The sequence below is a fragment of the Melanotaenia boesemani genome, chromosome 21 (assembly GCF_017639745.1).
Source record: "Melanotaenia boesemani isolate fMelBoe1 chromosome 21, fMelBoe1.pri, whole genome shotgun sequence".
Classification (NCBI taxonomy): domain Eukaryota; kingdom Metazoa; phylum Chordata; class Actinopteri; order Atheriniformes; family Melanotaeniidae; genus Melanotaenia; species Melanotaenia boesemani.
Genome location: NC_055702.1, coordinates 1,665,001 through 1,682,245, shown reverse-complemented (window position 1 = coordinate 1,682,245; position 17,245 = coordinate 1,665,001). Strand labels below are relative to the sequence as shown.

General features: G+C 41.5%; 1 protein-coding gene across 3 annotated transcripts in view; it reads left to right on the top strand.

Moving 5' to 3' along the window:
* stxbp4 (syntaxin binding protein 4) overlaps nucleotides 1–17,245 on the top strand; it is a 57,071-nt gene that overhangs the window by 18,713 nt on the left and 21,113 nt on the right. For all 3 annotated transcript variants that reach the window (XM_041974499.1, XM_041974498.1, XM_041974497.1), the window contains exons 6-15: nucleotides 4,947–5,032; nucleotides 6,983–7,136; nucleotides 7,676–7,808; nucleotides 8,014–8,120; nucleotides 9,867–10,092; nucleotides 10,188–10,254; nucleotides 12,198–12,277; nucleotides 12,997–13,093; nucleotides 13,225–13,349; nucleotides 15,026–15,115. In XM_041974499.1, the coding sequence (XP_041830433.1) occupies nucleotides 4,947–5,032; nucleotides 6,983–7,136; nucleotides 7,676–7,808; nucleotides 8,014–8,120; nucleotides 9,867–10,092; nucleotides 10,188–10,254; nucleotides 12,198–12,277; nucleotides 12,997–13,093; nucleotides 13,225–13,349; nucleotides 15,026–15,115 (1,165 nt within the window). The remainder of the gene's footprint in view (nucleotides 1–4,946; nucleotides 5,033–6,982; nucleotides 7,137–7,675; nucleotides 7,809–8,013; nucleotides 8,121–9,866; nucleotides 10,093–10,187; nucleotides 10,255–12,197; nucleotides 12,278–12,996; nucleotides 13,094–13,224; nucleotides 13,350–15,025; nucleotides 15,116–17,245) is intronic.

Below are 17,245 nucleotides of genomic sequence, written 5' to 3'. Positions count from 1 at the left end.
TTCTTCAGTTCAAAGAATAAATTACCTAAAAGGATCTATGGCGTCACACAGCTCAGTGTTTTAAGATATCTGGAGCTGAATTTACATCTAAACTATGACATCTTCTAACTTCCTTCCACTTAATTCACTGGAGGTAAAGTGAGGCGACTGAATACCAACAGTACCTCATTTCCAGGCCGGTGAAGACTACCATTTTCTCCAAACTCCTGGAGCCATTGGGGTTTCATTTGGTAGGGATGCAAACCAGATGACGTTTAGCTGACAGGTGTCACAATGAGATGAGGAGGAAAGACGAAACGCAGGCCATTTCACCTTTTTTCTGTCTGTTCTGCTGAAAGTCGTGTGCATGGAGATATAAATTCAGCACTGAGCATGAAAATCTGCAGTTTTTTCTCCTTTTTTTCCCTAACTTGTGTTCTTTTAAGAATCATTAAAATGAGCCTTTAAGCCTCTTAGTTTGCCTCATGCAGCGAGCGTGGAAGGAAAGTCAGCTTATTCATAACGTTGGAATTGTCCTCCTCCCGACACCAGCTGATGTTTTCCAGCAGACGGCTGCTCTCGCCGCTGCCGGGGAAAGCGGGCGAGTCGCTGGTTCGATCCGTCCTTGGTGTGAACTCTGAGGTGACCGGTGGTGGGAGAGGGGGGTAAACTGACCTGGCACTCTGCTTTTAACGTCATCCTGCTGCGTCAACCCAAACGCAGCCTGACACAATAGGGTCGCCGTGGCGGATGCGGGAATCAGCAAAAACAGCTCTGCACACCGCTGTGGCTTTGTTAAATCACATCCATACCGGAACTTTCTAGAGCTAGACAACGATGCTGCAGCTCTACGTGAAAGTATTTTACCTTCTGCATGGATGAATAACGCCCTTATAAGAACCCCTGATGGATAATCCTTTTATTTGCTCCAAAACAACAGCAGCATTTTAAATTAAGCCCAAAAGTCATGGATCCTGTCCAGGTTTGTCTCTGGTGTCCTCAGCAAGGGTCACGCTCTGCAGAGGGACAGATGGAGGCAGAAAAACAAAAAAAGTTTAGCAGCTTAGGGCTGCTGATAGGAAGTGATGTGTTGTGACTGCAGAGAGAAAGTCGTCGCACCTCCAGGCCGACGCAGGGCAGCTCTGTGCCGACACGTCCCGTTTTCACCCCCAGGCTCGAGCCCCGTTGTGACGATTTGTTTAATGCTAGAAACAAATTCTGATTATTACCTGCAGCTCAGCGTGGCGCAGTAGGCCGTGATGCAATCAGGCGCCAGGGATTTGGCTTTGTGTCCTCACAGGCCCAACCAATGACAAACAAAACACACCTTCAATCATTAGAGTCAGCCTCGAAATACCCAAAATAATCTTAATCTTTCTCCAAAATGAGGATTTACTGTCTTGAATGCACAAATGTGAGGGAAAGTTGTTTTGAGATTATTGTTGGGATGCAGGCGGAACGCAAGGAAAGAAAAACATGGACTTAAAGCTTATTGATGAGGTCAATGAGTTCAGGATGCTAAATTGGATTGAAGACTGAATTATTCTGAACATTGTTGTTTTTTAGCTCCTGTATGGGAATCAGGGCATTTGGTGGATTCTTCGAAACAGTTTAAGGACAAATAAGTCCCCGTTCAGGAGTGCTTTTATGTCCTCAACTGCAAAGATACAACAAAAAAGCGATGAGGTACGTCTCACTGAGCCCATTTAAAAGCACACCAAAAATCTGATTGTTACTTCGTGTCTGGAGTCATCTGAAGAACACAGAAGAAAAACATCCACAGGGAGCATTAATGAAGTAAAACTTTTACCTGTTGTCTGTTTATCAGCTTCAGTTCTTGGATCCCTCAGACGGAACCACATTCAGAACCATCATAGATAGAACCACATCACCAAGGATCACTGTGGAAACCTTGGTCAGCGCTATTTTATCCCCTAAGATCTTGACTATTTCAACTGTAAAAACCAGATGGTTCGGAACTTAGCAGAGTTTTAAATAGAACCGAGAACTTAAAGCTGATTAATCTGGTTTTAGACCCTACATCAGCTCCCATTTAGATTTAGTTATTTCAGAACCTCGATCTGAGGTCAGAGGTGACAGAGCTTTTGCGGTCAAAGCCCCTAAACTCTGAGGTCGGCCGACTCAGTGTCCTATTTTAAATCTCTCCTTAAAGCATAGAGAGCCGATTTCATCTGAAAGCATTGAGTTTTTCTTTTACTGGGTAAATTTCTGTCCTACAGTTTTCTCATTGGTGCCAAAGCTGTAAACATGAGGGCAGATATTGTCTACTTTTATCTCGCTTCTTATTCCATTTCCAGTGCAGGTTTTCACATCTAACTCTCACAAGTTATATCAAGTTGCGTCTGTGTGTAATAATCGAATCACACACACACATCGAAACAGGCTTTGTAGACCAGCTTCCCGAACTGGAGGTAAGTATATCTTGGGGGTTATGTTCCTGGTTTATATCCTTGGGTTTTGTTCCTGGTTTATGTTCCTGGGTTATGTTCCTGGTTTATGTACTTGGGTTATGTTCCTGGTTTATGTACTTGGGTTATGTTCCTGGTTTATGTTCTTGGGTTATGTTCCTTGTTCATGTTTCTGGTTTATGTTCTTGGGTTATGTTCGTGGTTTATGTTCCTGGTTTATTTTCTTGGGTTATGTTCCTGGTTTATGTTTCTCGGGTTATGTTCCTGATTCATGTTCTTGGGTTATGTTCATGGTTCATGTTCCTGGGTTATGTTCCTGGTTTATGTACTTGGGTTATGTTCCTGGTTTATGTTTCTCGGGTTATGTTCCTGGTTTATGTTCTCGGGTTATGTTCCTGATTCATGTTCTTGGGTTATGTTCATGGTTCATGTTCCTGGGTTATGTTCCTGGTTTATGTACTTGGGTTATGTTCCTGGTTTATGTTCTCGGGTTATGTTCCTGATTCATGTTCTTGGGTTATGTTCATGCTTCATGTTCCTGGGTTATGTTCCTGGTTTATGTACTTGGGTTATTTTCCTGGTTTATGTTCTTGGGTTGTGTTCCTGGTTTATGTACTTTGGTTATGTTCATGGTTCATGTTCCTGGGTTATGTTCCTGGTTTATTTTCTCAGGTTATGTTCCTGGTTTATGTTTCTCGTTCATGTTCTTGGTTTAAGTTCTTGGGTTATGTTCTTCGGTTATGTTCTTGGTTTATGTTCCTAATTCATGTTCCTGGTTTATGTTCTTTTGTTATGTTTCTGGATTATGTTCCTAGTTTTATGGGCCTGGGTTATGTTCCTGGTGTATGTTCCTGGTTTATGTTTCTGGTTTCTGTTCTTGGCTTATGTGCTTGGGTCATGTTCTTGGTTTATTTTCCTGATTCATGTTCCTGGTTTATGTTCTTAGGTTATTTTCCTGGTTCATGTTCCTGGGTTAAGTTCTTGGTTTATGTTCCTGGTTCATGTTCCTGGTTTATGTTTCTGGTTTATGTTCCTGGTTCATGTTTCTGGTTTATGATTCTGGTTTATGTCTTTGGTTTATGTTCCTGGTTTATGTTCTTGGTTTATGTTCTTGGTTTATGTCCTTGAGTTTTGTTCTTGGGTTGTGTAAGTCTTGTTTTGCTTTCTGTTTCCTGCTTATTACCTCACCTGGTCAGATCCTTCAGATCACCCGTCCTGTTTCCCTGTGGTTTTTCCCTGGTTTCTCAGATTAAACCCCTTTTCCCAGCATTCCTTCTGCCTCCTGTTCCTGCACTTGGTTCCTCATTTCTGCCAAATCAAGACAACAAACTGATCAAACCTAAGCATCATAAAGCTGAAAATGCCCCAATACAGACACGTGAAGAAATGCCTTTAGAACTGCTGAAACCCAAACTGGACGTTTTAGGTTAGAAATCTGGAAAAACCCAACAAAGAAGAGAAGAAATCAGGATGAATAAAGTGGGACTTCAGAGTAACTTAGACGGGTTTTTCCCTGGTTTGAAGCAGGAAGATGTGGCTCTGTGGAAAACCACAAACATTCATCCACAGCAGAACAGTCAAAGCATCACAGGTTGAAGCTCAGACATTTTCAATGTGTCTCAAAGTTTTGACAACACAGAGGAGCCATAAAAACTGGAAAAACAGACAGAGTGACTGGACTCGGCTGTGGCCCTCCTCCTCCTCCTCCTTCTCCTCCTCCTCCTCAGCAGCTTTCACAACCAAATCCATCACACCTGTGGGTCAGGCAGGTTAACAACAGCCTGAACGAAGCACAGGAAGGTCAGGTAGCTCAGTGACGTCGCATCCTGAAAGGTGTAAAGACCAACAACAGCTTAGGTCCTCGAACGCACCATCAGCTGCTAAAGGAGCAGTTTGGACATGGCAGTCAGGAGTTAAAGTTCAGCTTCCTCCTGCAGCTTGCAGGATTACCCTGATCTGGACTCACATCAGCGGTAGATAGAAATAATCCCCTAAATATGTTTAAGAAATCAAAAGTTTCTTCCTCATGAATCTTTTCCAGAAAATCCTGCAGCTTCGGCTTCTGTTTGCAATGATTCCCGAAACAGGATGTTTTTACGTGAATCTTCCAGAAGGTAAAAGAAGGAAAGTTCAGAGGTCTGAGAGGAGCTCAGCCTGGGGATTATAGACCTCAGGATGTGTTTTTTTTCATCGGTGGCTGTTCTGATCCCGTTTGAAAGGCATTAACAGCCAATCGGATCAAAGCTGGATCAGAGAGATGGCTGATGGTGTGAGTCAGGATCACCTCCATGTGAGGGAGACAAACACTCACAGATCTGCAGGTTTTCCCTCCAACACCCCGCAGCAGAAAGCGCTCACGTTTCCATCATCAGAATGAAGAAGTTTACCAGAAACCAGCTGTTCTGTGGGGGAAATGAAAAAGAAATTACATTTCTGTCCGAATGATTTCTGAAAATAAGGAGTTTTCTGCAGATGCTGTGATGTGGACACATTGTGGGAATGAGATGATCATGGCTGTGATGTTTCTGTGTCCTGTAGGAGGGAGTTTGCAGAGCTGATGGAGAAGTACGGCTCCAACAACATTGCAGCTTCTGGTCGCATCTCCCCGACACAGCTCCCCACAGGTGAGCTCATCAGTCAGAGCCCCTCTTCACAGAAACGTCCCACATACCTGAAACGTCTCGTTTCAGACCGGTTTCTCCTAACAGGGACCTCCTCCCCATCATTCAGACAACGTCCTTACTTTCCACAGTTCTGAGTTTAGACCGTTTACACCGGCACCGCCAGAAAACCAGAAAAGATCAGAAACCTTTTATAAAATAATCTCCATGTTTCAGATTAGCAATTTCCAACTAAAGTCACATTTTTGTCCCCAAATATGAGTCGGCTCACATTAAAAGTCATAGTTAATTATAATTATTGTGTTTTAATTACAATAACAATAATACGTCATTTAATTTAATTCATTTAGATTTTTTTTATTTATTCAGGAAGAGGTAACAGACATTAATGTCCATTTTCATGTAAATGTGCTGTTAGCTAATGGCTAGTTTCCGTCTTCAGGCCCTACGCTGGTAGATGGACCTTTAAACATGACATACAATGACATCACATGGACAACATAGATTCAAGATTCAAGATCTTTATATTCATTATGCAGTATGATGACATTCTGAGGAGTCTTTCGGCTTAGTACAGAAATAGGTAAAAAATAAAGATATAAAATGTATAAAAGGTAGAAGAAGACCTCTATTTACAGAAAATGAGAAAGAATTAGAGAAAATTAAAGAGATGTATAATGATATAAAACAGGGACAGAAGCATCTGACATAAAGAACAGCATAAATAGAAATGGTTCAAATTAAAGCATCTGGTGAAGAATGAGTCTGTATCTCCGCTTATCACCCACAACAATTCAAACTGGTTGACTGGTTTATTGGAACATGAAAAACAAGGAAGACACACAAGTCATTGTTCCATAATCACTTTAATTTGTGATAATAACCTCCAGGTATCCCTGCTCCAACACACCTGACTAACGGGTCACTGTGATTGGCTGTTAGATCCGTTTCATTTGATTCAGGTGCTGAAGCAGGAAAATGTGGAAAAACTGCTGGACTCCGGCCCTCGTAGGACCAAACCCAGTAGCTCTGGTACATGCAGATATCCCCTTACAGAATATATGTTTATCACGGAGTTATGCAGCAAAAATAATCATACTAACAACAATAACTATAACAATGACAGTAAAACCACGACAGCCATGATGTGTTTCTATAATCTGTTAACTTACAATCATTCATTACAAGGGTGGAGTTATGCAATGAAAACAACAATAACAATAACAATAATAATAACAACAACAACAACAACAATAACAATAACAATAACAATAATAATAACAATAATAATAAGAAGAAAATAAAAAAATGACTTTTTATATTCAGAAATTTGCCATTATGGTTTAAAAGTGATGAAAAATTAAATTATCCTCACAGTTTCTAAATGTCTCATCATTTCCAGCTTTTCAAGCCTGTTTCTCTAAAAGCTTAAAAATTATTTCAGTTTCTTTTTCCAACAAGTTTCCTCCAGTTCAGCATCCGTCCTTATTTCCACTAAATTCCCAATTTTCACTCAAGAAAATGTTCCCATAAAACACCAAATTCACTAAAAACTTCTTACAAAATCATCATTATTATTATTATTATTATTATTATTATTATTATTATTATTGTTGTTGTTGTTATTATCAAACTGTCAGTAAATTTCTCAACTTTCGTATAAAGTTTTTTTCTTGGGTCCTAAGACGTCTTTGAAACTTTGATAAAAGTTTAATGCCTCCACTTCGCCTGAACGTTTCCTGAATTACGTGATTTTGGTGAAATAAAAGTCCTTTCTGCTAAATATATCTCCAATAATAAATCCGTTTTTATGGAACATTACACAATAAAACCTGAACTTTTTTTAACAGTTTTCCTGCATCTTCATCCTCCTCCTCCTCCTCCTTTCTTCTGTTCTCTCCGTCTCCCACCTCTTCCTGCTCACGTCTTTCTTCTTCTCATGTTTCTGCTCAGTGAAGCTGATGGACACAGCCTCGTCCTCCTCCTCATCCCGGTCTGAGAGCCCCCAGCTCCTCAGTCCCAAAGAGGGGGTCACTGCCTACACCCATGCCCCGCACTACACCGCCAACCCCGCCTACAACGTGCACGCACCCGTGCATGCCTTCAGGTAGGACGGCTGCATAACAGAACACATGACCTGATGAGATTTGGAAATAATTGCATTCTGGAATAAAGAATAACTTTAATATCATCTTTATTTAGTTTATGCTTCTGATGAGTGTTCCTTCAAACTCATCCATTTAGAAATGTTGAAAAGAGGATTTTAAAGTTAACTTATTTTTTCTAAAGTGTGTGTTTAATAAATACAACAGGTGGTAAAAGTAAAGGTGTTTGAGATGTTAAACACAAGAGGAGATGAATTTGGTGAAAAGTTCTGATTCATGCTGATTCTGGTTTATTCAGCAGTTCCAGAAAGTTCCTCCTCCATTTCTGAAGGTGATTACGTAAACTGTTGAACTGCAATTCTGCTGCATGGAAACTCGGCAGTGACTAAATATAGAGAAGAGCAATTTCAGCAAATTCATGTGGGAGGAAGAGGAGGAGGAGGAGGAGGAGGAGGGATGGAGATTATGTTGTGTTGTGGCTGACTGCGAGCGTGGTTTTTAATCGCTGTCATCCTGCCTGTCCCTTCCTCTCCTTCCCCAGTGACAGTGTCATTCAGTTGATATGTGTTGCCAAGGGAACAGGCCTGGGGCTCATCATCAAGGGAGGAGCCAACCGAGCTGAAGGACCAATGGTGTTCATTCAGGAAATAGTGCCTGGAGGAGACTGCCAGAAGGTCAGTGTCCTCACAGAACAATCATACACAGAACGATCATACATATATATATATATATATATATATATATATATATATATATATATATATATATATATATATATATATATATAATGTATATATAATGTGTGTCTGTGTGTGTTTAATTAGGATAGCCTTGATATCCTGAAGATGAAGAAGCATTATACTTGTCTACCTGTTTCAGGACGGCCGGCTGCAGGTGGGGGACCAGCTGGTATCCATTAACAAAGAGTCTCTGATCGGAGTGACATACGAGGAGGCGAGGAGCATCCTGACCCGCACCAAACTCAGGTCCAACAAACACGTTGATAAATCATGGAATCCGTCCTGGTGTTGCTTGATCTTCCAGCTGTGTTCAACCCTGGCAGCCATGATATTCTCCCCTCCCATCATGAACAGTTTGTCGACATCTGATCCGAATTAGTTTAGCTCTTATCTTTCTGCTAAATTTGTCTTCTCTTTCAGCCTTTTTGCCTTGTGGTGTTCCACAAGGATCCATACTGGGGCCTTTTTTGTTTACCCTCTACATAAATGCTTGTCACTCCTACTCTGGATTTATTCTCACAGTTTCCAGAGAACAGGATGCAGACATGATGCAAACATGGTTCTGTGGAAGTTGGTGGTTTAGTCTGACCCACGAAAAATCGGGTTCGGCGTCACCGCTGTCAGCTCCTTGGAGCTCGACGTGCACCTCTTCCAGAGGTGCAGTGCGAGTAAAAAAATCCAGTTTTATACTGATGACATTTAGATTTACCTGCAAATCTGTTGTAATTTATCTTTGTTTACCTGCCCTGGGACTGCAGATGGAAATTAAAATTAAACTAAATCTGGTACAGTGGGTCTTTTCTCCACTTACAAATAAGAATAAACATGAACAAGAACCTACTGCTGAAGCTTAATAGCATCTGTTGCATCACCTCCTGACAGTCTGGACAGATCTTAAAGTAGCACCATGTACATTTTTGACAGGTTGGGATGGTACGTTGACATTTGTTATGTACAATCCTGGAGCTGCCGTTGCCCTGCAGCATCCCAAGGCTGGAAAACTACTTCATTAACTTCCTAAGTTTTCACTTTACAGCAGCATTTCACTATATTCATTCTGGTGACTTAGTGAATTGTTGCATTGTACAAAATTTAGGTAAAACACATACCCAGCACGTTACCATGAAATATCCAGAACAGATCAGAAAAAAATGTAAATATAACTTAATGTAGGAGAAATATAGGGGTTTTTTATTTGTTTGTTTTTAAAAAAAAAGAAAAAAAAGAACAGAAGTCTTTAAAAACCTACATTTTTCTATAAAAAGAAATAAGTTTATTAAATAATCTGGACAAAGATATTGAAAAGGATTAATCAAACAATAATTAAAAATATATGTTAAACTCAAATGGTTAAATAAATAAACATGTTTTAATGTGATGGATTAAAATGCTTTGGCAGGCAGAGGAGAGGATTTATTAGCCTTATTTCAGCTTAACTTTGTTTTTCTGGTTTTTTGGGGTGATTTATGTGTAAAGGGGAGCAGTTCATATCAGATTTTTCTTCTTTCTGCTCTTTTTCGTTCTTGTATTTGGGTAACCTCATTTATTGTTATTAGTAAATGTGGCTCTTAAAATGTTTTAACCTCATAAGGTCTCCAGAATAACAATAACTTCAGTTTTATTCTTGATTTTTCTTTCTCTACATGTTTATGTTAAATCAGTGTTTTTCCAGCTTAGACTTTCAAAGGTTAAACTAGAAGCTAACATCACACCTGCAGCTGGATTCTTAAACACAGCTCCACCACCGTGGCCTCTTTACATTATCTGCCTGCCTATTGTAGCGTGGATTATAAAATACTGCTGCCTGCACGCCTCGATAATCTGACACCAACTTATAAGTCTGACATGCTGCTGCATTAAACTCCAAGTCATCTTCTAAGGTCACTGGATCAGCAGCTTTTAGTTCTTTTTAGTTTGTATCCTGGCCTGATCGGGTCTTTTCTGGCCCACAAATCCAGCACACGTTGAAAACCAGCTCGTCTCATGTTGCAGACCCGACCCAACAGTGGAAATAGCCTTCATCAGGTGGAGGTCGTCATCCAGCTCCAGCAGCGGGTCGCACAGCTCCGTCTGTCTGCAGGGCTGTGGAGGAGGAGGTGGGCCCCAAACGAGGGCCCCGGGACTGGGCTGTGCGCCTCAGCTGCCTGCCGTGGTCACCAAGATCACCTCCAGCCGAAACCCTGCTTGTGAGACGCTACCGGCCGTTAACATCACCCAGGTCTGAGAACATCCAGGCTTCCCTTTGATAGCATCTCAGATGTTAAACTGCACCGATCAGTGACACCTGAATCAGATCTATGCTGATGTTTGCAGGTTCGAGTGTCTCCAGGACGAACGCAGCAGCCCCCACAGGCTGACCCCGTCACAGAGACCAGCCCTGGTGAGGATCTTACCTCTAAAACAATACAGCATCTAACCCGGACGCAAGGTCCTGATCATACACTCAACTTTGTTTATATCGCACTTTAAAACCAACACAGCTGGTCAAAGTGCTTCACACAAACATCAGAGCAATAACTGGACATCTAAAAAAACTATTAAACTATTAAAATAGATAATGAGACAGCCAAAGGTAAAATTAAGAGAGGTTTTAAAAACAGCAAGGGAAGACGTCTCCTTAATGTGACACTGTAAAAAAAAGACAACTTAAAAAATGATGAAATTCTGTCTACTGAAAAACACGGTAAATGAGCTGGAAAGACCCAAAATACCGCAATAAAAACACTTTACACGGGATCTTTGGTTTTATTTCTCTTTTTAATGGTCATTGACAGATATTAGCACGTACGGTAATACTTAAATTACCTGCAATTATGGTAAAAAAAAAAAATCTTATTGCTATTAATTGTTTTCATGACGCAGTTTTATGGCAGATTTGTGTATTTATTCAGTGTAATGTAATGTACTTACATATCAGCTGAGAAATTTATCCTATGCCAGTAATCGTTTTTTTTTTTAAACATTTTAGTGAAATTATAATAAATTTGAAAATTGGCAGTCTTTTATGTGAAATTATACTTCCTGTTAGAAAAATGAAATTTAATGTATTGGCACAGTTTCAGGTTTTATTTTATTTTACATTAAAATGTAAATTTGAGCTTTATTTCTGTAATCCTATGTCTCAGGAAATAAAAGGAAAAACTGAATTACTACAAAACAAATGAGTTATTACGGACATTTGAAAAAAAAGGAATATTACAGATTTCTATTACAACAGTGTGGTTTCTGTCCTTGTCCTTCTCACTCTGAGATTTTTCCAGACTTCCTGAATCTTCTCCCAACATTCTGCTCTGTAGATGCTAAAAAAGTTTATTTTTCACTATTTGTAAAACTTATTGTTGATTGTCTGACGAAAAGTGGTGAGTCACGACACATCCTTGCTGAACAGACTAAAACTTTGGTGGATTCTGCTTTTATACCCAATCATGACACCCTCACCTGGTTGGAGAATCCACATGTATTAGTGAAGAAGCTGAAAATGGTGAAAAGCAGATTAAGTTTAGTTCCATTCGAGAAAATTTTAGAAAAACAAGTGTTTTGTGTTTCGAGTTGGAAGTAAAATTCCTGCACACAGCACTGCTGCTGGGCTCAGATGTCCTCAGTCTGCCGGAGCCTGGTGGTCTTCCAGAAATGTAGCGTGAGATCATTTGGCTGTTTGTGGAATAATTAGCATGATCACGACCATCTGCCCGAAAGCTCCCATTCACAGTGCATTAACTATCCCTGCTGCACAGAATCGAGTGTGGATGTGGACGCTGCTCTGTACAGTCCACCTTCCCCACAGTCCGACTTTTCATTCATGTATGAAGGGATTTTCTGTAGCTTTCATATGTAAATTCGTGCAGACACACCTGCCCGTAAACAGATGAGCTGCTGTAAACTGGGAGGAGAGACAGATGGTGTTTGGTTGGCTGCCTGTCGAAGGAGGAAGTGAGGCCGGCAGGAGGTCTGGCGTGCGATTGGCTGCAGAGGTGCGAAGCTTCATCACGCCTGTGTGTTTGTGAGGAATCCTCAGGTTTTCTGCATATGTGAAGCATCTGCAGGTCGTCATGTTTGACTTCACGCTGTAAGACGGGGGATGATGAGGTTGTTTGGGCCAGTGTTTCTGAAATGAAAATAAAAATAAAGGATAGCTCGTTCTTGTTAATAGATCTGATTCAGATTGTGTCTCATCCCTTGTTCTCTGTTTATTTGTAGTTTGCATTTCTCTGTAGTCACATGGTTTTTCTGTGCAGCAGCTTCAAGTTTCTCCGTTTCTCTGAAGGTGTTTTAATGAACTCAGGGAAGCGAGTTTCACCAAAACAATGTGTTTCTGTGCTACAGACTCCACCAGCGCTCATCCTCCTCAGAGGAAATGCTCTCTGAGCGCCAGCTGCCGTCTCAAACTGGAGAGGCTGGAACAGGTGAGTGTTGGTCATGTGATCATGAAACAAGAATCAAAGTCCAGGTTTATCTTCTGTTATTCGTCTTATTTCAACTGATGTAATGAAAGAACCACAAATAAATTTTATAAACAATAAGAAGGTGATTCCAGGCCGTACAATAACACAGTGATGTGTGTGTATGATGCAGCAAGACTTTCACACTAACCTAGCCTAGTGGTAACCTAGGCAACAGCTTACTGCTAACAGTGGGAAACAACTGTTTTAAATGTATATCTGGGTATGTGTGTATATTAGGGATGTACACCACCACTTGAGTAATTATTCAAAATTACTCGAAACGTAACACGGTTCTCTTTACAGAGCTGAGTAGAAAAGATAAACAGCCTGGCCCCTTTAAGGTCCAGGTAGAGATATATTAGATAGATGGATGGATGGATGGATGGATGGATGGATAGATAGATAGACAGTAGTTTGTGTGAACCTGATTGATTCATCTATTAGATACTTTTATCACACACAATTTTTTATTGTAAACTTTTGTATTTTTAATCTTGCGTTTAACGGCCTTCAGGGACGACGGCTAGAAATTTGGCTAAAATCTGGCAAGTCGTGTTTTTATGGTAACGAACATTTACTTTTCCTTCCAAACAAGCATCAACAGCAGAGACAAAGTTGACGTTTTACTGCTTCCAGCTGTGTGTATTGACCCGTGTGTGTGTGTGTGTGTGTTTTATCAGGCTCTGGATCTGATTGGTCTGAAGCCGACAGAGACTCAGCGGCAGGCGCTCAGGTCCAGACTACGAGCTGATCCGGCCGGTACGGTGGCCTTCACAGGTCAGACGGTGATGTTGTGTCTTTACTCCGACATTTGGAGGGAATCCAACATGGAGCCTTCTGGAATATTCTCACGCTTTTCTGACAGTTGCTAGTCTGTTGCTAATCATCGTGATGATGTGTGTTTCCAGATTTTGAGAGCCTGATCCGTGAGCTGTTCAAGCCCCAGCTGGAGGAGCTGGTCGGTGCCCAGCCAGGGTCCACGTTCACATCGGACGACCTGTCCAGCCTGTTGGAGTCGCCCACCAACCCGCAGGTACGAGCGCCCTGACCCGCCTCAGCAGAGGGCAGGACGCTGACGTTAAAAACATGTTCAACCAACAGCAAATGTTTAATGTTAGATTTACAAGCACTGAGATTTCTTCTGTCAGCCTTAAAGCATCAGAGCTGTGTGACGATAGAAACCAGATAATAATGTCCTCATTTTTACACCATGTCTGTCTCAGGAGGTTTGCCAAAGTCTGAACCTCTGCACTGGACTTGAAGTAAGATCGAGGACTTAGAACCAGAATAAAGTGAATGAAGGGCAGAGGGAAATGGCATGAACACGAGCTGCAGCTCAGATTTAAATCGACCCTGATGTACTGATCTGTTGATGCTCTGATTGGACAAACACGTGGACCGGCCTGGCAGCAGGACATAAAGATTTTTTACACTGTGAGCTCAGAAAGAGTCAAAACATCCATCAGTCCCAAGGTGAAAGAAACGTCCTGAAGAGTCCTGATCCTGGTCCTGGGTCCCAATGCAGTCCTCATGTCTTTATCTCTGACTTTATAGGTATTTATTAAAGTGTTCTTCATCAACAGTTCTCCAGGTTTCTGGAGGTCTTTCAAAGTTTTTATTTGGACATTATCTGCTTTTTCCATCATTTTCAGTCCAGTCCTGGTACTGGACCAGTTCCAGTCCAGTCCTGGTACCGGACCAGTTCCACCGGAACTTAACTCTGATGTCTGAATCCTCAGGCAGAAAAAGCTTCTAACTCTCAGGATGATAAGCTGTGTCGACATATAACAGACAGCTTAGCTCAGAACTGGTTTAAACTGGATCTTGAGGCTTCATTTGTTCCCATTTCTTTAGTTTCATCTGTAAAACCAGCAGAGATCAGACAGTCTGACAGAACGTGATTCCCAAAAAACAAATCCAGCAAAGACCTGAACCAGGACCTGAGAGAGACATCTAAATCATCAGCTGATCCATCTACTGTTGGCTGAAGCCTCATCAGAAATGGTCTCCATGGAAACATCAATGTCAAGAAGCCATTCTGAAGGAAGGAAAAGGCTGACGTAGGTCACATGACCCAAGAACTGGACTGAAGATCAGTGGAAACAGGTCTGAAAGAGGGACGGATCCTCTCCAAAACCTGGACCTCACTAGGTCCGACGGAGGGACGGATCCTACCCAGAACCCGGACCTCACCGGGCCCCAGAACTCAGACCTCACCGGGTCCGACGGAGGGACAGATCCTCCCCAGAACCCGAACCTCACCGGGTCCGAGGTAGGGACAGATCCTCCCCAGAACCCGAACCTCACCGGGTCCGACGGAGGGACAGATCCTCCCCAGAACCCGGACCTCACCGGGTCCGACGTAGGGACAGATCCTCCCCAGAACCCGGACCTCATGGGGTCCGATGGAGGGACGGATCCTCCCCAGAACCCAGACCTAACCGGGTCCGACGGAGGGACGGATCCTACCCAGAACCCGGACCTCACCGGGTCCGACGGAGGGACGGATCCTACCCAGAACCCGGACCTGGGTTCATCTTGCTTTGTCCAACTACCACCAACAGTCAGTAAAGACTTTTGTGGCAGAAATATGAGCCACTGAAGGTGATTTTCAGTTTCAGCTCCTTTCAGAGGCATCTGTTGGTAAACGGCTGCATTTATTATCTGAGATTTTATCTGATCACATTTATTATTGTGTGTTTTGTGCAGCCGTCTCTGTCAGACTTGGAGGACCTGGAGGAGATGGAGAGGCTGAGGAAGGAGCACATCGAGGCTCTGAGGGAGATAAAGAGGCTGCAGGTACAATCACCTCCTCCAGGAGCTGTTTCAGATTCCATGGAGCATGCCGCTCTGACCCCACTCTCATACATGATGCTTCCCCAGTAGAACAGAAGTCCTCTTAGACCAGGACAGCATCCGTTAAAGATCTTTAAAAGAACCCTGAGAAGCATGTTGAGCTGATTGATTAGAAAATCCAGATTAATTAATCTTTTCTGCACAGAAAGTAGCTTGTTTTTGCCTCAGATGGAACATTTAAAACTGCTTCCACTCATTCTAATTTACTACAGTCTCCAGGTTAAGGAAAAGTGCTGATGCACATTTACAGAATACACGTTTTAATGATGCTGCTGTCTTAGTGCTCGGAGACCTGAGCGCTGCCTTCAACACAGTAGATCACAGACTGAAGAATGTGAGTCTACAAGGCTGTTTTTAAATGGTTTGAATCATTCTTAGTGCTAGTTTTTCAGTCAGCACTAGTGGATGTTGTTCTGCCACCTCTGCTCTTTCCTTTGGGTTTATTTTCTCTTATTTTCTTTTTGTATCTTACCCTTAGAATCTAGTTTGAAAAAAATAAAATAACATTTTTTATTATCTTTATGCTGATGATACTCAGATTTATCTCCCACTGAGGAAGATCCACCCTGTTTGGCTGTTAGCCTGCAAGATGTTAAAACTGGATGGGAAAATTATTTAGTCTAAATGGAGACTCGCTGGTTTCTCTGACCACTCTGAGAGCTCCAGCCCCAATTCAAGCCATTTCTTTTTTTAAGTGGTCTCTATTGGGTCATGTGTGCTTTTATCTTTTCTGCTTTAGATTATTGCAACTCTCTTTTTAAAGGTATAAACCAGTCTAAAGCAGTCTTTCTTTAACCGCCTCCAGTTGGTCCAAAATTTCTTTGCGTATCTTTTAACAGTTGCACGTAAATGTGAGCACATCACCCCGATCCTTGCTTCTTTACACCAACTCCCCATCAAGCTGAGGATTGATTTTAAGATTTTATTGTTTGTTTTTAAATCTCATCATCATTTAGCCCCCTTCTACTGAGCAGGTCTTTAATCCCACTACACTCCACATAGATCCTTAAGGTCCTCTGACCAAAGACTCCTGATTCTTTAGCCTTTCCAGATGTGCAGTGGATGACTATGTTTTTATTTCTCTGAATATTTTACATATGTTGTGTTTGTGTGTTTTAAATTGTGCAGCGCACTGGCCGACAGTTTGTTTTTAAATGTGCTTTATTAGTAAAGTTACCTTGCCTTTTTAAGTAAATATACACATGTTTATCTTGGCTGCCTTTTGTTTTGTGTTTGTCCTCAGAAATTAAAGCTACGTCTTTGCAAACTGCAACATGTGTGTAACCAGCAGGGGGTAGTGCAGGGACCATTTTGACCTGCATCTTTATGATGTATCATTGCTGCTAGAGATCAGCATTATTATTAAATGAGCGGACTGAACAGCCCATTCCAAAATATTCACCATGTTTGGCATCATCTGTTTCTAACATTGACAGAAGAAGTGAGACATGCTCCCCACAGCGTGCCTGGCCGTCTACGATACAGCCACTGGCATTTTCGTCTGCTGCGATCTTGCTAACCTTCACTGTTTCCATGTTTAGTTGAAGCTATTTATTTATTTATTGTTCCTGATGGAAAACTTGGTTTAAAAACAAGTTGTCAACAACAAACAATGAAATCTGGACTCACAGACACCACGCATGACCGTCCATTAAAATCCACAGATAAAAACCCTTTAAAACAAAATAAAAACCACGAAAGTAAAATAAAAACCACTCATTGTACTAAGCCTTCTGAAACTAATGTACAAATACTTTAATATGTTTGTGCCATAGCCACAGGACCGCAGTAAGGTTGCCATGAATTCGGTTAGTAATAATTGTAAAATCTCCTTTCAGAGAAACAACTTTGGACAGTCATCCTTTTCCATAAAAGGCAGTAATATCTGGAACACAATGAAATGAATGGTAGAACAGATTTTTAAACATTTATTTCAAATGTGAAGAACTGGCTGAAAACAAAACAAAAGTCTGCCCACGTATGAGATCTGTGGTGTTAGCTGTTAGTTAGCTGTTCTCGGTTAGTGTGTGTTTTCCTGGTGTGATTTTACATGATGGGGGTTGTGTTTATATT